Below are 20757 nucleotides of genomic sequence, written 5' to 3'. Positions count from 1 at the left end.
TCCTCGGCTCAGGAGAGCCAGAAGCTTCTGTTTTTAATCATTTAAAAGTACTATTGTGATGTAATAAGGCATAATAATCTAAATGAATTTGTTTGTTTGCGGGCAGTCAATGCTTCTTACCTCATCTCGGCTTCTGAAACAAGAAACTAAAACACATCAAGAAGCCTAAAATACATAAAAGGCTTTAAAAGTTTCCACTAATTTAAAGCTCAACTTGGGCCAGTGGAGTTTGATCTCAGAACACTCATTCAATTCTTACAAGAACAATCTGCTACGTGCTATCATTATTTAAAGCTCTGTACCCTTACTTTTTTTTTAGTCAACAGTAGTTTCTGTTTATTTCTCCTAAGCACTTTTTAGGTACAGCCAGATAAAAGATTATTATTTATGGAAACATATCTTAGAACTCAACTCTTGAATTATGAAAGCTCAACGTCTAATCAATCAAATTGGTTTTGTTAACAGATTTTGGGTGTCAGTTGGGGCAGCAGGAATTAGACTTTGTAATTTGTCAAACAAGTTTTCACCATAGTCGCCAAAATGCATGGACATACAGCAGGCCTCACTCTTCAACAGAATGGCAAAACGCATCAGAAAGTGTTAAAGCTGTGAAACAACTACATTCTATAATGAATCCTTAAAACATTAAAGGATGGCCCTAATAACATCTGTCAATGTACTTGAGTCTTTGGTTTTCATTGATACCGATCTCAGTCTCCATTAACTCTCAGTTTCAGCCAAAGAGCTCAAATGCAAAACATATTTTCATTTAAACTTGTTGCATTTTCAAGGCTCATGTGAATTAAGTCTTCACTCAGGATTGTGAAAATACATGGAAGAATGAGAACAGTCCCACACACCCGATAAACAAGCACATTGTGCTGTTTACAGAAGGATTCTGACCTCATTATATCACAGTCCACATGGTAGCTGAAAACCGCTCACTGAATCCTGCAGTATGTAAACTGTGACCTTTTTTTCTCCATTTAAATTATAATTGATGGGCTAGATCAAGTATTTTATGAATTATAAGACGCTGTTTTACACACTTTCCAAATTTGCACCCTAAGGTAATTCAGTGATTGGACAGATGAGTGTTGATGTCATCAACCATGTGCTTAGGATTCTGCATTGATGTCACAATGATTGTATCTATTTTATTGACCACAAGCGTGCCCTTTTTCTGTTGTGCAAGCATATAATTAATGACCTGTTGACACATTAGTTGTTCATAGTGTCTGTTTGAGGAAATTGTGACTGATTTTAATATTTCCTAACCCTTTACTGATCAGTGGTTATTTGCACCGGCCTAGTACTAGTAGTAAACAATGTTAATATCAATTTATCATGTTAAATACAGAGGATTGTTGAACTCATGCTCATTTAGTAAGCAATTCGTTTTTGAACCTATGTTTTATGTTGAGCTCTATATACATACAAAATGCATATCAAACAGACTTGAATACACTTTTTTTAAAAATCTTTTTTATTATTATTCATACTTACGGAAATATTTATGAAACTAGTTATTAGGATGAGCATGTATTCATGTGTATATAGGCCTATATTATTTTTTACTTGATGTTAACACAACTTTTAGAGCTCCACATGGGTAACCTATAGGCTACTCCACATCATTCAAGTCATTAAATCAAAACTTTTGTTGGAAATGGTATAAATAGGCTATTCATTAAAAATATTTGAAACCAACATGAATAGAATGTATTTTGCACATGCATTTAAAACCAAATTGTTAAACACTAAAAAGGTGTTTGCTGTTCCTAATGTATCAATGATCCAAATGAACATACAGTAGTCTATACATCAATTTTTTTATTATATTTCATTTAGCCTATATTCACACCGCAGCCCAACATTGGCCTGCATTCTTTCGCAAACATTGGCTATTTATCAACTAATGATTAACAAAATTCCTCTAAATCGGAGCGTGTGACTACACACTTATTCTGTGCTTGCCTTTATGTTTTGTGAGTATAAAACGCCACAAAATGTGCTTGATATATGTTTTTGGAGTGCTGGTCATAACAAGCGGAGTTTTTAGCCAAGACCCAACAACCGTACCGCCAGAGCTTCGAGGTAAGCTTTATTTGTTCAGAAAACACACTCTTTTAACTCCTACATACAAACACAGCGTGTTGGATCTGTCCCAGCCTGTCTCTTTTCCTCCTCACCTCCCTCAATAGAAGTGTTTGTAGCAGTGGGTTCATCTGTGAAGATACCGTGCACTGACGGAGAGGAAAAGGGGGTGGAATGGAGATTGAACAGCTCAGTGCTCGTCTCAAACCCCGTTCTCTTCATACAGAACACTAGTTTGAAGGACCAAGGCATCTACACCTGCCACCAACCAAACGGAAGCCTGATACTAACAGTATCTCTACACCTGGGGTGTAGGTTTAAGCATCTTTTTTTTTTATTTAAAGCTGTGTAATCTGGTAAAAAATGTTTTATCTCACTATCCCAGAGAGCTTAAATTAAGAATTAAATTTAAATTCCGTTCTGTTTGCGCTATTTAGATCCCCCTTCTCCTCCGGATGTGCATTGTTGGTCTCCAACTTACCCTAAAAGGGCCATTTGTTCTTGGACACTGACTCCAGACCCAATACTTCCAACACACTATATTGCTACATACAGGTATGTTCCTGTACATTAAAATGCATTGGCATAATAAAAGAGTTGTAAAATTGGCAAATGCGCAGTGGTGTAAAGTATTTGAGTAAATGTAATTAGTTACTGCACTTAATCTTTTTGGCTACTTTGTAGTTTGAAGTATCAGAGATATAAGCAACTTTTACTCTATACTTTTTTCATTTTTGAAAAAGTTACTCTTTGCTCCAATACATTTGTGACGAGTAATGAAATTACTCCTTACATTTTGCATGGCACCTAATTTTTTCTGGAGCAGTTTATTTCTGCTACAAAAGAAGTGATATCGCCATCTAAAGGGCATTGCAGGTACTATATATTGTGTGTTTTCCCCTTGTCAAGTACCCAAACTTGTCAACAAGGCTACTTTACACGGATTAGTTAGAAGTTTCTGAATCGCAGGTGTTTAGTTTCAGATGAGGACATGGCTATTGCCTATAGCCATATCTAGCATGTCTAGTGCAAGTAGGCTTTGACTAATTCATTTTATTTAATATTATTTTATCTAACCGTTATATTGAAGAGACCTTTTTGAAGGATATTGGTTTTCTTATGCCCTTTTTGAAAACTGGAGCTAAACTGAGACTTGAGTGTTTTGTAGACTTTTTAAGAAGCTGTTGTGTCGACCTTGAATTTATTGCAATATTGAGGTGTTCAGTTTTATTTTGATTTTATAAAATAAACATGTGATTGCTCTCCTCACAATTCACCGGTTTCTTGTTTTTCACTGGCATGTCTCTTAGGTGTTGAGGACTAGTGCATCTTTGAGCCTACATTTAGTTACGAGTAAAATACTTAAGCCTACTGTTAAAATCATATGCTCTATCCCCCTGGTTTCACAGACGAGGTTTTAGCCTAGTCCCAGACTAAAATGCAAGTTTGAGCTGTTTTAACTGAAAGCAATTTGCACTATATCTTTAATATGTCAGTGTCATTGTTTTGTCTCAAGATGCACACCAGTAATATTTTTAAGGCACATTTATAAAAGCTACTTAAATGTCCTCCTAATCAAACTAAGGCCTAATCCTGCTTAATCTAAACTGTGTCTGTGAAACCATGTCTAAGACTTTTACTCAAGTCGTATTGGAATGGGTGACTTTTTTGGTGAAATTGTTACAACTAGTCATTTTCGCTGTAAGGTATCTGTACTTTTACTCAAGTATGGTTTTTAGGTACTCTTTACACCTCTGCAAATCTGTTGTAAATCTATTTAAATCTATATATTGTCTGTTTGAATTATCATTTGAAGCTTCAAAAGGATGTAAAAGCAGCATAAAAACATAATTAAATACATATGATTTGTGCTCTATTCCAAGTCTTCTGAAGAATCTGTAATAGCTTCTGATTCATGAGCGAATCAATGAGATTGGTTTTGTGAACCAAATAAACTGATTAACTGAAAAGATCCCATTCAAAAGAATGATTTGTTCACGAATCAGACATCATTTTTAATGGGTTTGGATTAACATGAGCATTAGTGAGTAAATAAATAATGAATGTGTACTATTGCTTTATTTTGAATATTGTGCTGCAATTTATATTGTACCTGTTGTATAATTCATATGATTTCACCATATACTATACAAATGTAGAATAATAGTTCAGAATATTTGCTTCTGAATTTAAATTTAGGAGCTTTTCAGAACCACTCTCAAGTGCCCGTCAATGCCAGAAATGGGAAGAACAAGACAGGCAATGTGCGCTAGAAGAACTGGAGATCTTTGCAAGAGAACATACTCTTATCAACATCACAGCTATTAATGCTCTGGGAAGCACAACACGCATATGGCCATTTATTTTTGAGCAGATAGGTGAGCATTTCATTGGTCTATTCTACCATTCCACTTATTCCACTGGTTTGCAAACCCTCTGTATTTTATCTTATCAATGTTCACATCTTGATGCATATGCCATAATTTTCTGTTGAGTGTTTTAATCCCTGTCCTTGGTTGTGTTGTAGTGAAACCTGATCCTCCGGTGAATGTGAGCGTGATGGTAATGCCAGGCAAGAAGTTGTCTGTTCAGTGGGGTCCACCACCCACTTGGCCGGATCCTGTCAACTTTCTCCTTAAATACACAGTGAAATACCACTGGGGCAAACCTGAGACGGCTAGAACTGTGAGTTTCCTGTGTAGACAGCGTTCTACAGTGTTAAAGCTGTCAACTATAAAACTAAAATCACTAAACAGAACAATAAAGCAGTATTAAAGTTACCTCAGGAGGGAAATATTTCATTCTTTAACATTTTTTGTTTTCTAGCTTGGCCCTTATGAGTCTAGCAAAATGGTTCTGAGTGGACTGGTGTCAGGAAGGACTTATTACATCCAAATATCTGCAAAGGACTTCCTTGATGATGGGCGGAACAGTGACTGGAGTGCACCGATAAGTGCCACTATACCCAGCAACTGATATGAGGGATCACTACATTAACCAAAAGTGTTACGTTTCAATGTTTATTATGTCACTGAAGTGTAACTTTGTTTATAAAGGCAATGATAACCAATATGCGAGCTCAATGTGCAGAATTTTTCTTAATTTAAAAAATGATAAACACCCAGTATAGCTCCACTTGTAAATAATCACAAAGCTTGTAAGCATTGTTCTTATCTAAACTTTATCTAACTGATTTTAACTGGTTTGTGAAACAAGAAAAAAACACTTTTTCATGCAGCAAACGAAGAACAAAAATGAATGCCAGTGTTTAGTAACAAATCTGTACAGAAAAGTTTAATTATGGTTTCCTTTGAAAATCACTTTTTTATTAAATAAAATAAGGGGTTTAAAAGAATAACTGGTGTTTTACCAATCTAACCCTTTATGTATACACTCTTATAGTATTTAGTAAAAAAAAATGATTAGGTTTAATTTTTAAATGTTAAAGTTTAAGTTCAGATTTTAATTTGTCTAATTGTCAGTTTGAAATGTACGCATGTCATTTTTATTTTCGTTTTAAAAAATATTTATATTTAGGTTTAATTCATTTTAATTTTAAGTTTTAGTCATTTTAGCACTTCACAAATTTCAGCAACAACTTCAAATTATTATTGAATTTATTTTATTGAAAATATTATTTCAGTTGGTTGCCAACACAACATTTCTAAGCTTTATTTTCAGCTTTATTTCAATTAACAAAAAATATTCTTTGTTAAAAAAACAATTAATAATTATTATTATTAACCCATTCAGAATATAATTAAAGTAATAGTTCACCCAAAAAGATAAATATCCAATGTACATTATTTGAAATTGCATGGGGAAAAATGACTGATTTGACCAGTACAAAAGTTCATATGATAGAAAGAATGAAGGTCAAGTTTTGAATGAGAGTGAGTAAAGGATGACAGACTTTTTTTGTGGCTGAAATATTAATTTTAAAGAAAACAACCAATGTGAATGAAATTTAAAGATATGTAAACTCATAGCTACATCTCTTTTCACAAAATCAGATGCTAGGTAGTGAAGATTGTGACTGTTCCAGATACTTCACTTTAGCGTTTCCCTTTTAATGGGGTGGTTGATTATGATTTCACTTTTCTAACTTTAGTTAGTGTGTAATGTTGCGGTTTGAGCATAAACAACATCTGCAAAGTTACAACGCTCAAAGTTCAAAGCAAAGGAAGATATTTGCATGCTTTTAAAGAAATTGTTTTTTTTTAAGGACTACAACAAACAGCTGGTAGGGACTACACGATATTCCTCCCGGGTTAGTGATATGATCACCAACCCTAAAATTTACATAAACCCCGCCCCCGGGAACATGATTTATAGATTATCATGACAGAAAATGCTAATCAATGACTAGAAGATAGTTAACTTCACATCAGCTGCATAAATTCTTCAACTAACCATTCAGAAATGTCCTGTTGCTTTCTACATGTCACTTCTTCTTGAGTCTCTCCATCATTGTCTGACTCAGTTTGAACATAAAAAGCTAAAAGTTTTGACATTTTCAGTGCATGTCTATGTGAGGTAAAAGGACACAAGCTGTTGTAGCTCCGCCCCCTGTCCTGGGAGCAGCAGCTCATTTGCATTTAAAGGGACAGACACAAAAACTGTGCGTTTTTGCTAACCCTCAAAAAATGACAATTTTAACATGCTATATAAAAATATCTGTGTGGTATTTTGAGCTATAACTTCACATACACACTCTGGGGACATTTTACATCTTGTGAAAAGGGCATTATACCACCCCTTTAACAATTTCTTGACATGTAAACAGCCAAATCCTGTTTTAATAGGTGCCGACAAAGCATCGCATAAATTCAGTCTAATACGTCAACAATCAGTGGTGTAACAAACTCGGAATGACGAACACCCAGGGAGAAAGAGGGTGCACGAGGCAGGTGTGCCGTCACCTTCTCTGGGCTGTGCGTGCCTGGGCCAGGCTTCCTCGTGGCATCGATGTGATTATTATGACGGCTTTGCATGGAGAACGAAGGCTGTCTGTTCAGGTAAACGCTCGGTTCTGTGCTGTTGTACCGGCAGGGTCCTGGGGTCATGGACAGATCCTCCGACGGACCGCCTGCTTTCCTGCGTGCTGACATGGAGAAGCTGGCGCTGGAGGATTTGTGGGGGACGTGGGAGCCGAAGAGGTTGGGTAAGGTGTAGCTGTTGGGGGCGGGTACAGGATCCACACTGCGGTAGTGTGTGCGGGAAGCCATGGTGTAAGACGGAGGTCTGTGGTGAAAGCTCAAAGGTGGAGCTTTCTCAGGACTGTAGGCTCCTGGTCCAGGAGTCTGGAATGTGTCAGCTGATCAGAAACAGAGAATCAACAACTGCTTTATGATTGTGTATGCCTTCTCGTTGCAGTTAGACTGTGTTACAAATGAGATGCAAGTGACATAACCGTAGAATTTCAAAGAAAGTATCTGTACTCAAGTATATGGTTTTCTTTACACCTCTGCAAATCGGTTACAAATTGAACACTATATTGTCTATATTAGTTTTAGTTTTTCAAAGAAAGTGTCTTTGTTTTATTTCTATCTTATATTTTTAGATAACTGGTATCAATCTCAGACAGGTTTGTTAAGTAGTTTGTCAGGTCTTTTTTAGGTAAATGGAAAACCTAAAAGAGCTTGTTCCATATTATTAAACAAGTCAGTTCTCGTGCAATATGGGGAAGAAGAAAGATCTTTCTGCAGATGAAAAGCATCAAATGGTGCAATGTCTTGCAAAAGGCATGAAAACAACTAATATTGAGCAAAAACTGCATAGAGATTATCTAACTATAAAAGATTAGAGAGTGATTTAGAGCACAGAAACTTTCCTTAAGCCTTTCTCTGACCGAGTTCTTCTGTGCTCTAAAAAACTAAAATATGATTGTACTAAAATCCTACTGATATGTCACTTGCATAATAATGTGGAACACAGTGTAAAGTGAACATGACATAAAAATGATGCCGTTTACATTACCATTTGTATTGTGCAAGATTCATCAGTGCAAAATATTGCAAAAGAAAAAGCATTACCTTTTTTTAACCCCTACATTCTGGCACTGCCCATTTTCATAATACAACCGATCACAGATGAATCAAATCAAGTATTTTTACCATAGGGATTTTTAAAGTGTCTTTATTAAAGAGTTATAAGCCATGAACCACACCAACCAACTACAGGGTGAATCAACATTACAAACTTTGATTTGAAGAAAAAAGTATTTGAAAATAGGACTAAAAGACAAACACATACAGAGACAAATACATACAAATATTGAAGTAGTTATAGGGACACAGACTATTACGTCATTTGCAGTCGTCCTTCGTGTGAGAGAATCTGCTGTTTAACATGATTATTTAACAAGTTGAATTAATGTCGGCTGTTGGCTTCAACAAAAACATATATACCATACATAAACAACCTCATAGCTCGTAAAGGTTATCTTTAAAAATCTAAGAAAAAAGTTATGGAGAAAACTAATGTGATTTTTACTTCCGCAATCCGACGGATGGACTATTGAATATCCAGTTTCATTCAGAAATATGTAACATTACAGAAGTAAAACTGGTTGACATGTTGACTTCATACAGCCTAATGTTCTTTTTAGATTAATATAACCAGACCTCGACTTGTTTTTAACTTTCAGTTATGAAAAGGTCCTGGATATGTTTAATAAAAAAGGTGAAAACATGATCAGATCAGACGAAAACCCACCTGTCTTCTTCTTTCTACCCAGCATGGAATACGACGGGGTACCGTCTCTGCCAAAGCGTGTCATTTTTCCATCTACATGATACTGCGGCCCTGGACTGGAATCCACAGACACCACTATTCAAAAGCAACATTACGGGAAACACACCAGAAAATCCTGAATTACATTTGGTAGACATGCAAAGCAACACGAATTTATAATACTCAAGCATTCCCTGCAGTGACTAGTGCTGTGCTCTACTGTTTGAGAAACAGAAATGCTATTTAACATTAATTAAAATCCAACATATGGATCAAAATCAAGCATGTGGATTTTATTAGCTTAATATGCCAGAGAAATCACATTTATCATTTTATTGCATGCCATTGTTTGTGATATAAAGTCCAGATGTGTGAGACGTTTTTTTGGTAATAATACTTTGATCAAACTGGGTGTTCTCAATCCCCTCCAATTCCTTCCAAACAAGTGTTACATGTCACTAATTAGGCGTTTAAGTGTGTGCCTGTGTGTGTAATTCCACCTACTATTTCAGTACTACTATGTAGACACTAATTAATCTTTAAAATTATCAGTCCGTATAAGTGCCATGTTGATATATATGTACTTTCTGCATGAACAAGCATGTTAAAAGCATTCTCAAGTGATTAACCCCAGCATTAGTTCAGTGGATCATGTCATCTGTCAGTGTGAGAAGTGTTTGATTTCATGTTATGTCACTCACTGTTGCTGCTCATGCGGCTGTGGAAGGAATAGGCCGGGCTGCTGGGTTTGGTGTAGTCATGGTTTATGTAACCGATAGTGGGCGGAAGAGCATAACGCCCAGGCCCGGGTCCTGCAGGCATAAACAAAAACAAGGTGTGCAGAGCCGTTTAGCATTTATTACTGCATTTATTAGCATTTATTATTGTGTTGGGTGTATTAGTGAACATTATGGGGTAAAAAGAGAAAACTTGTCACGTGGGACTTCCTGGTAAAATAAAGGTAAATAATAAATAAATTATGGTTATTGTCACCACTCTAGAACGATTAAAAACATTTTTATTAAATTAAATAAAGATTGAAAACAAACTAAATGAAAATTAGAAATCTTGTAACAAAATAACTGGAAATAAATAAAAACTAAAACTGAAATAAATAATAGTAATATTCAAAATAATAATACAAAAATGACAAAGGTGCATAATAAAAGTACTAAAAATTTAAATGCAAACCCAAAATATAAAAATAAAAGCTAATATTAATAATAAAAAACTATAATAGTTTATAAATAATACTAAAATAACATTGTAATAACTTATTACAGATAAAAAATATGTCTGCTACAGGCTGATTAATTTTGTTAGTCATTATAAGTTATACATCTGCTAGCTATGTTCCTCATAGTCACTTCCTTTTTTTATTAAATCTAAAATAAAACTATGGAATGTGACTCATGCGAGACATAAAAGGTCACACATGCTGTGCACATTTCTAAAGTCCAGGAGAACCTTGGCTGTAAACTTTCATTTGATTTCGTATGATTTTTTTTTTTTTTTTACACAGTTAAATGTCACAAGCTTTTTAAAGCTTTGGCCAAAAAAAAAAAAAAAGAAGAACAGACAAAAGAGGTTCTATTCTCAGAATGATACAAGCAGGTGTTGCAATAAAAGACCTAACTGACAGTTTCTTTCATCAAACTGCCAATCCACTCTCAAGAGCCAAATAGAAGCATGTTTGAACTACTTACAGAGCCCTGCGCTAAAATAAATCGTCAGATCTCCTCGCTTTGCTGAATTATTCTTTCGACACAATCATTTGTACAAATGAATCTACTGAAAAGAGCGGTCACACACTTACCTCGTTCCCTGCCAGCAATGATGGGCCGCCGTCTCACCACTTCCCCCATGCCGCTCACAGTATATTTTCTGCCTAGCTTAAAGAGCTGACAGCAAGAGTGCTCAAGGAGGTCCAGTAAAGGTTGAAGTTTCAGTTTAGACACACTGGAGAAATACAACTGCGGCCTGAATTATAAATGAATCTTACAAGCGCAAGAAACCTTACCCTTGTCCAGGCTTCAAGAACTTCCATCTCATTATCTTTACGCATAACAGATTTCCAAACATCCATCACTGACTACAAAGGACACCTACAGTTACACCTTGGCAACTTATGTGTAAACGACAGCTAATGAACTAATTACACAATGTGAGACGGTCAGCAACTGTGTGAAATTACTAATAGATCCACTTTATTCTGTCGAGGTAACAAGATTATATATTAATAAGCGCCTGAAATGTAAACACTAAGAGATATTCTGTACTTCATTCCATCAACTTGTGATATAAAAATATTGGTAGCACTTTACAATAAGGTCTGATTTGTTAACATTAGTTAACTAACCATTAGCAATATATTTATTTACAGCATGTATTAATGTTAGATTTAAAAAAAAAAATCAGTTACACTTTATTTTAAGGTGTCTGTGTTACAGTGTAATAATACATTTAAGTACTGTGTAATAATAATTAACTATATGTACGCACTGTAGGGATAGGGTTAGGATTGGGGTTTGGTTTTGGGTTAGTTGCATGGAATTATGCACAATTTATAGTTACAGTAACTACATGTAACACGTGTAACAAGGACACTGTAAAATAAAGTGTTACCAAATATCCCTGTTCATGTTAGTTCACAGTGCAATAACTAATATTGCAACTTTTGATCTTCAAAATGTGTCACACTTTAGATTAGGGCCCAATTCTCACTATTAACTAACTATCATCTAAGCCTTTTGCCTTAATAAACTCATAATAACTGCTTATTAATACTTAGTAATGTACTTTAGGGATTGAGTAGGATTAGGGATGTAGATTATGCGCTTTAAGTACCAGTCAATATCCTAGTTATATGCATGGTAATAAGCAACTAGTTAATAGTCAGAATTGGACCCTGAACTAGTGTTAACCACTTAAAATGTAGTTAACCAATGTTAATAAATGAAACCTCATTGTAAAGTGTTAGTGAAAAAAAATTCACCACATTCATATTTTAAAGGGTGCTATCAAATTTTTCTTTTTTTTAATAAAAAATTAATGACTGTTCAATGGGTGAAAGTAAAGTGGGCGAATCCTGATATAGAAAACATCAAATTGATTTTACATTGACAGAATTGATCAAACTCGTTGTTCCCATGGACACCTTCAACTAGTACTCAAAACAAATGAAACTTCTGGAAACCTACTCTTGTTTCTGTGGCATAGTTTTACAGTAGGAAGTCCCATATCACGTTACCCTGATTTAACAGTGTGAAGCTACTTCATTGCTTTAAAACAGTCTGTTTCAACTGACGCTGTGTAAAATGTAATATCAAGCTAAGAAAGTGTGTCTCGTGAAAGCAGAGATGCCATCCCTGACCAGTGAGCGGACATTAAACATTAAGCTGCTCTATCTTCAGACTCGGTGATACATGTAGAAGCAGGTAACACTACAGCTGACCTCTGGCACGCAGCCGAGAGGCGTAGGTTAAGTTACCTTAGAGTTGAGGGAATTAAGCTCAATGAATTTGCATCTAAACAGATCGGTCACCTGGTTTGCATATAGCTGGTCCATCAACATACATTCCAAGAGTTTGATACCTTAAGAGCTTTAAATAAAAAGCAGGGAATGTCATTCTGCAACTTGACACCGGGCATATTATTGATCTCTGTACCATGACTCACTTTACAAACACTTATTCGTGAAATAATACTCCAATAACAAGTACAGAGATTATGGTTACAGTCAGGGTCATTGTCAGAAGAGCATAGAGCGTCTTTTATTTTATGAACCGTATTTATTTGAAGTCACATGGCTGTTAAAGGAGGACTCTAAACCCAATGGCCTAAAGCGTTTTATTTTTTTGTTCTTTGTGGGTGTCACTTAGGGAAAAGTGAAATACTGACCGTGGAAGAGGCCAGTGTAAGAGCACTAATTTAACCAGACAACTGCTCGTACACACATTAATCTTTTTCCCTGTAGAGAATCATGCTCTGGCAAAACACTTCTGCTTTGTGCAGTTGTGATTTGTGCTTTTTTTTTTCTCTTGTATTGTACTCCTTAAAAAGTTAAAACATTATTTCAAAATCAGTACTGTTGTCTTGAATTTCTAAGTAAAAATATCTAAACATCCATAAAGATAAATAACCTTGAGGGAAAAAAAATTGTGTCTTGCTTTCATATACCAAAAAGTTGCAATGTATAAAAAGTAAAGTAAAAAAAAATTAAAAAATCTTACCCTAATTGTTTTAGCATACATCTAACTAAATGTATTGATGTTAAAGCTGGAAAAAAAAGAAAAAGAAAAAAAAGATTCCAATGTGGTAAGAACTTATATTCTCTGAAAACATTTATTTCTGAAGTAAAATTATCTTGCTTTATATGATTCCTAGATAACTTTATAAGTTTATGACAAAAATACTGATTTTTTTTCTGTCAAAAAAAGTTCAAAAGTTCATACGTTTTATCTTAAAGAATGATTTTATGAACAATGTTAGGGTTTAACAATTCAGTCAATAATAATATAATCTACCTACACATAACTTAAAGAGTCAAAACATAACTTTAAATTTAAATATGCGGATACAATTCAGTACAAAAATAAAAGCAGTAAAATGTCTCAATACATAAAATTATTTTCAAACAGTTCAATGCTACAAACACAGTTACAGTTTTGTAACTGCAACACATATATAAACACGAGAGAGAACATTGGCTGGCCATAACTTTCCTCTCCATTCATTAAATGGAGTCCACTGAGTTTCCAACAGGTTAATTTTGTCGTAGTGTAGATCCTGAATATAGTGAATGTCAGAGGGTCCAACTTTATAACCGAGTTTCAAACGAGAGGGTCTATTTCTATGTAGTGATATGTTCAGCATTGCATTGCATTGCATCTTTTGATAGGCCATGTGCCGGTTGCTAAAAGAAACAGGAGACTAAAAGTGGCAAGATGTTCTGTGAGGTATACCTGTCAATTTTTTTTAAGTAAACTGCTGTCGTATAGTCACAACTGTCACACTCAAACATTCATGAAAGGTACCTTTGGTAAAACTGGATGGTCTTACAATTCTTCCAGTTGGCTGGAAAACATCCAGACATTTTTTCAATTGTCCATGAGGAACCTCTTTAACATACAGGCCAGCTAAAGTTAGCAACGTCATGGGTCCACATACAGACCACGTGTCACGTCAGCTAAGAGTTGCTCGAGCATAGCCATCCTCTAAGTAAATGTGCAAATTATGACCTGTAATGAATTGCTCCCCGACACGATCAAGAACTTGTCTCCACGGATAGCGAGATGCGAGGATATAATCCACATGATCTTCATGGCTATTGTCAAAGAAAGACGTTGAACAGTTTGTTTTCCTGTATAATAAGGCATTGTAGAGAACTGCGCAATTCAATCTGTGTCCAAGGGACCAAATGCCCGTCACCTTTGTACTTGAACTTTCTTGCACTGAGCCAAGCAGCGGTCTGGAAAATGTGAATTCTTCCACAGTGTGCTGTTGTTGTGAACTGTTCTGCCTGCCAGGAGCGACGTGCTATGATTTATCTCCTTGAAGAACCTGAAAGCAGACAATATTACAGTAATCAGATAAACGCCCCAGAACATGAAAGGCTTCAAATAGCCATTCAAAAACAACCCGAGATCATGGTTTCTGCACGGATTGAGATGGCAAAAAAAGTAGTTCGGAAAAGTCTTTGCATATTTGCGGTTTAGAATATTTAGATATTGTTAGTATAATTGCTAAGGGCTTTATCTCTTGTTGGCAACGTCGGATCATCCAATATGATGCAGTTAGATCTTTCCATACACTCTTCTGTGATGCTGACAAGCATTTGGGTCATGTTTTCTCGTATAACACAGACCGCAACACACTAGGGACACATGAAAGGAGCAAATAGTCTCTGCTGGGTATATTCTCGAGTGAAGGACAATCCCTGTCATTTCCAAAACAAGATTACTGTGGAATCTGACAGATGTGAAGTCAGAACTAAATACATATGTTGAATGATACTCGACGCGCAGAGCTTCATTACTCAAGTTTGTTTAAATAGTCCAGTTTACTTCAATGGTTTATGAAAAGTTACCTGAAATCATATGAGTCGCCTCATGTTATTTACTTCTGTGGTTACCAGGCAAAACACAGGAAACTCAGTACAATAACACGAGAAGCACTTAAATTCAATTAACTCGGGCAACTCCAATAACTCAAGGCAATGGATCCAGTCTCGCAGTGTTATTAGAGCAAATATTCCTGGCATAACACAGTTAAAGAAACTAAAGCTGAAGAAAACCAGACACTTAAACCGTGATTAATGGGGTTTGTGGTTAAAAAACAAGCAGAATGCGAATGGAAATCTCCTTACCAACCTGGTTGCGTGTTTTGTGAGATTTCTGCAGCCAGACCCGCCACTGATCATAAAGTTTGATGCTCATCCCGCTGCAACCGTAGGCGTGTTTGCGCACCCAGCCAAAGAACTGCTTTAAGTCCCGCCGCAACGTGGAGTTCTGCTGCCCTGCCTTTGAGTCACATGACCCTGTCAGCAGCCGCTCTGCAGGGCGAAAGACAAAAATCAACACATGTCCATCCAGGGAGACAAGCGCCTATTCGTGCACGCATCAAGCTTATCACAGATACAGGCCACAGTTTATACAGCCAACCAAACACAAGTTGGGATAAAAATAAATCCTTTTCCAATTTAAATAAACAGCAGGTTTCTGAGCTCCAGATGTGGGCCGCTCCAGAAGAGTTAATGTGCAGAGGAGTTAATCTGTTAATCTTCAGAAACAATCCTCTGAAAACATATATCCAACACTCCCCCGTGGCTCTCTGGCAAGCCACAAAATGGGGAGATGTATGACTAAAGTAATGCGTTGCATGTGCTAGTTGGTGTCTGCTGGGCCGAGCATCGTCTCGGAAATATGTATCTGATTATAGGATGGACTGCACGACACATCCAAAATGTGAAAATATGACGAAGGCCGGCGAAGACAACATCTCAATCTGACTCTCGTTGCTACCATTTAACTAGAGACGCTGGCTATATTTATTTATTTTCTATGTTGCTTTTGGGATTTCTGTCATTATTAATAACAAAAACAGTCAAATAAGACGGGAACTAATTGGATTTGTATATAAGTTGAGCTGGAATCAAACTCATGTTTCCCACACGAGGCCCATTGCACTACATGACTTTAGACCTGTTGAAAATCATTTACATTTTTAATTTATATAATTTCATGATCTACATGAATTGAAATTCAAATACAATTAAATAGCTACAAGAAGAATGCATTTTTATTTTTTATTTTTATGTAATGTATAATATGTTAACAGTGATTTTAGAATTGAAAAGTGCCTAAACCTCTTACCTATTGTAAAATGTGGCTTTTTACTACAGGTACATTTACGGTTAAATTCATCAATCTGGTGCACTTTGAGAACTCAAAATGAAGAGCTCAACCCATGTTCAGTGGGCTTTTATAGAATTAGTTGGTAACACTTGTGTGCTGGAATCTCCCAGTCCTCTATGCCACAGCTTAAAATGGTCCAAAATGCTGCAGCCAGACTTTTAACTGGGGTCCGTAAATGAGAACATATTATTCCAATTTTAATGACTCTCAATTGGTTGCCGGTGGATTATAGAGTTGAATTTTAAGTACTGCTGTTTGTTTTTAAATCCCTAAATGGTCTGGCGCCTTCATATTTTTGTCAGAACTAAACCTAAATAAGCTGGTCAGATGCTTGTGATCCACAAACAATAATACTCTGTCTCATCCGAGAACAAGATTGAAGTTGTGTTTGCAGTTTCTGGACCTAGGCTATGGAAAAGTCTTCCTTTATCTGTGAGATCTGTACCCTCCGGGTTAAAGTCATATCTTATTACCCAGGCATTTAAATCATCATAAACTATGTGCTTATTTTAATGATGTGTTTTTTATATATATTTTAGATTTATTCTCTGTACTGCACAGTCAACTATTGTTGTGTTTATTTGTGCTTTATAAATAAGTTCAATGAAATGACTTTACAATGAGGTCCCATTAGTTAACGGTTAGTAACTAACATCAACTAACAATGAGCGATACATTTGCTACAGTATTTATTTATCTTTGTTTATTATTTTTCATTGTTAACTAATGTAGTTAAAACATTTTTTAATTAAGGGGCTATATAGGTAGAATTCAGAAACCCTTGTTATTAGTGACACCGATGGTCATTAAGTGAACTGCAGCCAGCAACTTGCTCGCGCTCTCACTCGTGCACACGTAATGTGATTCAAGGTCCTGATACACTCGCGAGTCATGGCAAAGCTCTTTTTCGTTCTTTGCTTAGAAGTAAAAAGAGGTTAAAAAATACCTTTGCAGCGATATACTGTTAACGAACAAAGTGACGGTGTCCACGCTGCTGAGAGCGACATTTAGATGATTATGTATATATACAGTATGTACTGCACGCTTTTAAAAAACACACAACAAAAATGACAGCGGTGAGAAAGCAGCAGTTAAGAAAGCATCTGATCATAGCGATGTGGATGTGTTCTCTTCAATTGGAGAGATAATTGCTCTCCAATTCACCGGGATCATGTCGACAGATGAGGTAATTAAAATTACACTGTTATATTTGATTATAAGGTAGGCCTATATTTGAGACTATGGTCTATATAGATCTGGCTAGGTGAGACTATAGTTTGAATTCATCTCTTTTCTTTGCATGCCACATTGACATTACAGTACAGTACAGAACAGCTCTTTCAGCTCTATCCTGAACAAAAACATTTGTTTCGTGTGTCATAGAACGGATAAGAGGCTCTCGGGAGCGTGCATAAAAGTCACATCCTTTCGATTTTCCTGGAAAAAACGTCCTTCACATAAAAATCAGTCTACAGGCTTCCATAGACAACCTAGGAGGTCGTGGAAGATCTAGTTTTTTAAATTTTGTTACAAGCTTTTCACACATTGGCAATAAAAAAAGTGATTAATGCATGAAAATTCTTACATATATATATATAAACAATACTTTCGTCAAGTAATATGGTTCATTAAATATTGCCAAGAAACACAAAAATGACACATTAACATGGAATGTGTGATCATATGTGTGCATTTACATTTTTTGTTTACATTTTTTGTACATTTACATGTGTGCATTTTTTTTTATGTGGCTCATTCAATCAAGACCTGTTTTATAATTTCAATCAATAAAACAATTTTGGTTGCACTTTATGTTACAATCCAGTTCCACATGTCATGTGCATATACTATACTGTAGTAATTACAATAACTCGGTAATAGCTAGGTACTTGTCCTGAACCTAACCCTGAACCTAATCTTAACCCATGTAGTTACCTTATATTACTCAGCACTTTCTTGTTAAGTACATTGAAAGTGCACGTACTGTAAAATAAAGTGCAACCACAATTTTAAATGTTTTTTGCTTTTATTTGCAAAAGAGCAAAGTGATACCTCTGTACTTTGATATTTACCATGGTTTTTACCTGGTACTTTAAGAAATATCATGGTATTAGCACTGTAAACTTCTGTAAATGTAAATGACTGAAATGATATTCCTCTTACCACTGTGTGGTGTTGAGGCTGCAGTTGGGTGACTCCAGTCACTCCAAATGCCTGCTTTCCTGGATCCCAGAATCCCTACCGGATTACAGCGCACCTGCACAAAATACACTGTGCCTGGCCGCAACCCTGCCAGTCTGCAGGAAGTCTGGTTCCCAACATCATCCACCACCTGCAGAGAAAGACCCAAAACAGTCTGTTACATCAAACACCTACAGCGGTTACCACACACACACACCGTTACCCTAACGGGCATATTTAATGTTCTCTATAAGAAGAAAAAAAAGCCATTCACTTTCAAATCCTTAAGCAAGTTCACACAAGCCCATTTACAAAGAAGAAGAACAAAGAAATTTCCCCTTTTTGTGCTCCTGGGGAATATACCAACGTATATCAGAGAAAAAGAGATAAATGACAGGGACACACACACATAAATAATTGGCCTGCCTCCTGGCTCTACATATACACAGCGAGCATCAACACTACCCTGAGAGAAAATCTGTTATCTATTACTTATTACAGATTGAGTAATTGCACGGGTGCAGACGGCATCAACGAGATGTAGACAGGACCATGCCAGGCTCAATGCTTCCTCCTTCCTGTGTGCTAAAGCAGAGGTATACTTGGGATTCAAATGCAGGAATGTCGAAACAGCCTGGGCCCCCTGTAATTATTTACAATCCCGGTACCCCTGAATCAGTCCCTCTCCGCGGTCCATTTCCAGACTCACATTTCAAAAGCTACAAACACGGTTAATATGCACAGCTCCGTAATCCGAGGACCATCATTACTATTGGAACGTGATGAGTGGCAGAATGTTAACATCATCAGGTTGCCGTGTTACAGGCATGCTGGGTAATTATTTCCCTTCGTACAGACTATGTAAGCAATCTGTGGGGTTGAGAACGGCCCGGGTGATAATGCGGCTTTGAAAACAACAGATCGTCTGCTATGATGTGCTTTCGATGGTCACTGTCATGTTTTGACTTTGTTAACTATGTAGGACTGTGCAACTGACAGCAGTGATGGGTAAGGGGGAAAAAAATTTTATGTAACCCAACTCTGCCCAGCTTCAGAAGGAAACCTGCCAACTGATTGGATCCATATGAGCGAAATGGGGACAGCGAAAGCTTAAGTTTATTTGAAGTCCTAAAGTTTAACCGGACTCTTCCGTGGCCAGAGGACTGGAAACCATGTGCTGTTCTGCTACAGCTGGAAATGACGTTTCAGACAAGTAATACAAACACCCCGAATTCTACTAAAACATGGCTGTTATCTTTTGAACCGCTATAATTAATCATTGCGCCACTCTGCAAATGCTTTAACATTGAGAAACGTGGCTGACTTAGCTCCTATGCATGCGCAATTTGCACTACAAAAACAAGTGATGAGGATAATGGGCATTGTAGCGCGTATGGTGGACGCTGACGAACTGTGCTCACTGATCGAGAGTGCTACTGTACCTTCCAGTCGCTGCTTTCCTCCAGTCTGTATCTGATCTGGTATTTGGCCTGAAAGAGGAAGTCTTTTAGGGCAGGCGGAGTCCCCCAACGCACGGTCAGCTGGTCTTCCAGGTCGCCCACTCGGCTCACTGTCACGTCAGTCGGTGGGTCTGTTGTCACTGGGAGAGGAAAAGAGAGGAAAACATAGGATAAGGTTGCGACAAACGCTGCGACAAAAAGCACCTTATTCTATCCATCCATCCATCGTATTGTAATTAGGTTGAATTAAGTCTACTTCTTTACATTCAAATTACAATTCTGCATCCTGTTTATGAGCTGTATGAAATAAATAACACACTAATAGACTGGCACAGAAAAAAATTGATTCATATTGTGTCACGGCAGTCTAAATTGTACAGAAAACACAGAAACACAGAATGTGTATAGATTTTGTGATCACAATTTCTATCTATCCATAACTACCGATTATTGTAACATATAGTTCTGATCTCATGGATATCTAGTTTACTTGGTACTTAAGTGGCTGGCTCAAAAACACACAAAAAAGATGCCACAAACCTTAAAAATGTTGCCTTGTGATTACTGTATCCGATAAATTGCATCGGATCTTCAAAAAATTAAAAATTAAACTGTGTGCCTGCCTTACTTCCAGTTTGCAAAACAAGCCAATCATTTTGGAACTGGTGATGTCAGGAAGCTATATCAATTTTGTGTGCAATTTGCATGGGCAAACTGGTCAATGAATGAACTTCAGTCTGCAGGCTGAGACTTTTGTTCATGCGATTCATTCAAATGAGATTAAATATACCAATATTCTATTCTAGTTAACTAGTCGCTCAGTATTTTTCCGCTTTGCATTTTGGTGTATCTGCTATAAAATCACATTG

At 36.5% G+C, this 20757-nt stretch overlaps 3 protein-coding genes across 10 annotated transcripts in view; 1 reads left to right on the top strand and 2 right to left on the bottom strand.

The window, feature by feature from the left end:
- Positions 1 to 1910: 1910 nt before the first annotated feature.
- On the top strand, positions 1911 to 5445 carry ebi3 (Epstein-Barr virus induced 3). 2 transcript variants are annotated; one of them, XM_079614145.1, is made up of 6 exons: positions 1911 to 2097; positions 2172 to 2408; positions 2535 to 2652; positions 4297 to 4475; positions 4625 to 4782; positions 4924 to 5444. In XM_079614145.1, exons 1-6 carry the CDS (start codon positions 2010 to 2012, stop codon positions 5071 to 5073), a joined length of 930 nt encoding a protein of 309 aa, XP_079470271.1. In that variant the 5' UTR covers positions 1911 to 2009; the 3' UTR covers positions 5074 to 5444. The 2 variants fall into 2 exon arrangements, with proteins under 2 accessions (XP_079470271.1, XP_079470272.1); XM_079614146.1 differs by having other exon boundaries at positions 1915 to 2097; positions 2205 to 2408; positions 4924 to 5445.
- A 434-nt stretch (positions 5446 to 5879) lies between these two features.
- odf3l2a (outer dense fiber of sperm tails 3-like 2a) lies at positions 5880 to 10697 on the bottom strand (the record flags this gene model as incomplete). Its single annotated transcript, XM_079613385.1, has 4 exons — positions 5880 to 7414; positions 8815 to 8928; positions 9534 to 9644; positions 10649 to 10697. 4 exons carry the CDS (start codon positions 10695 to 10697, stop codon positions 6927 to 6929), a joined length of 762 nt encoding a protein of 253 aa, XP_079469511.1. The 3' UTR covers positions 5880 to 6926.
- Positions 10698 to 12657: 1960 nt separating this feature from the next.
- Positions 12658 to 20757, bottom strand: part of crlf1a (cytokine receptor-like factor 1a) — a 21444-nt gene continuing 13344 nt past the window's right edge. For 5 of the 7 annotated variants that reach the window (XM_079612701.1, XM_079612702.1, XM_079612704.1 and 2 more), the window contains 4 exons: positions 19871 to 20028; positions 18411 to 18579; positions 15204 to 15385; positions 12659 to 14394 (listed from right to left, as the gene is read on the bottom strand). In XM_079612701.1, coding sequence (XP_079468827.1) covers positions 14371 to 14394; positions 15204 to 15385; positions 18411 to 18579; positions 19871 to 20028 — 533 coding nt within the window. In that variant the 3' untranslated portion in view covers positions 12659 to 14370. Of the gene's footprint in view, positions 14395 to 15199; positions 15386 to 18410; positions 18580 to 19870; positions 20029 to 20757 lie in introns of all 7 variants that reach the window. The other 2 variants (XM_079612705.1, XM_079612706.1) reach the window with 2 other exon arrangements.

This window comes from Phoxinus phoxinus (assembly GCF_949152265.1).
Source record: "Phoxinus phoxinus genome assembly, chromosome: 5".
NCBI classification, from domain to species: domain Eukaryota; kingdom Metazoa; phylum Chordata; class Actinopteri; order Cypriniformes; family Leuciscidae; genus Phoxinus; species Phoxinus phoxinus.
Note: the sequence above shows the minus strand (reverse complement) of the source record. Positions and strands in the feature narration are given on the sequence as shown.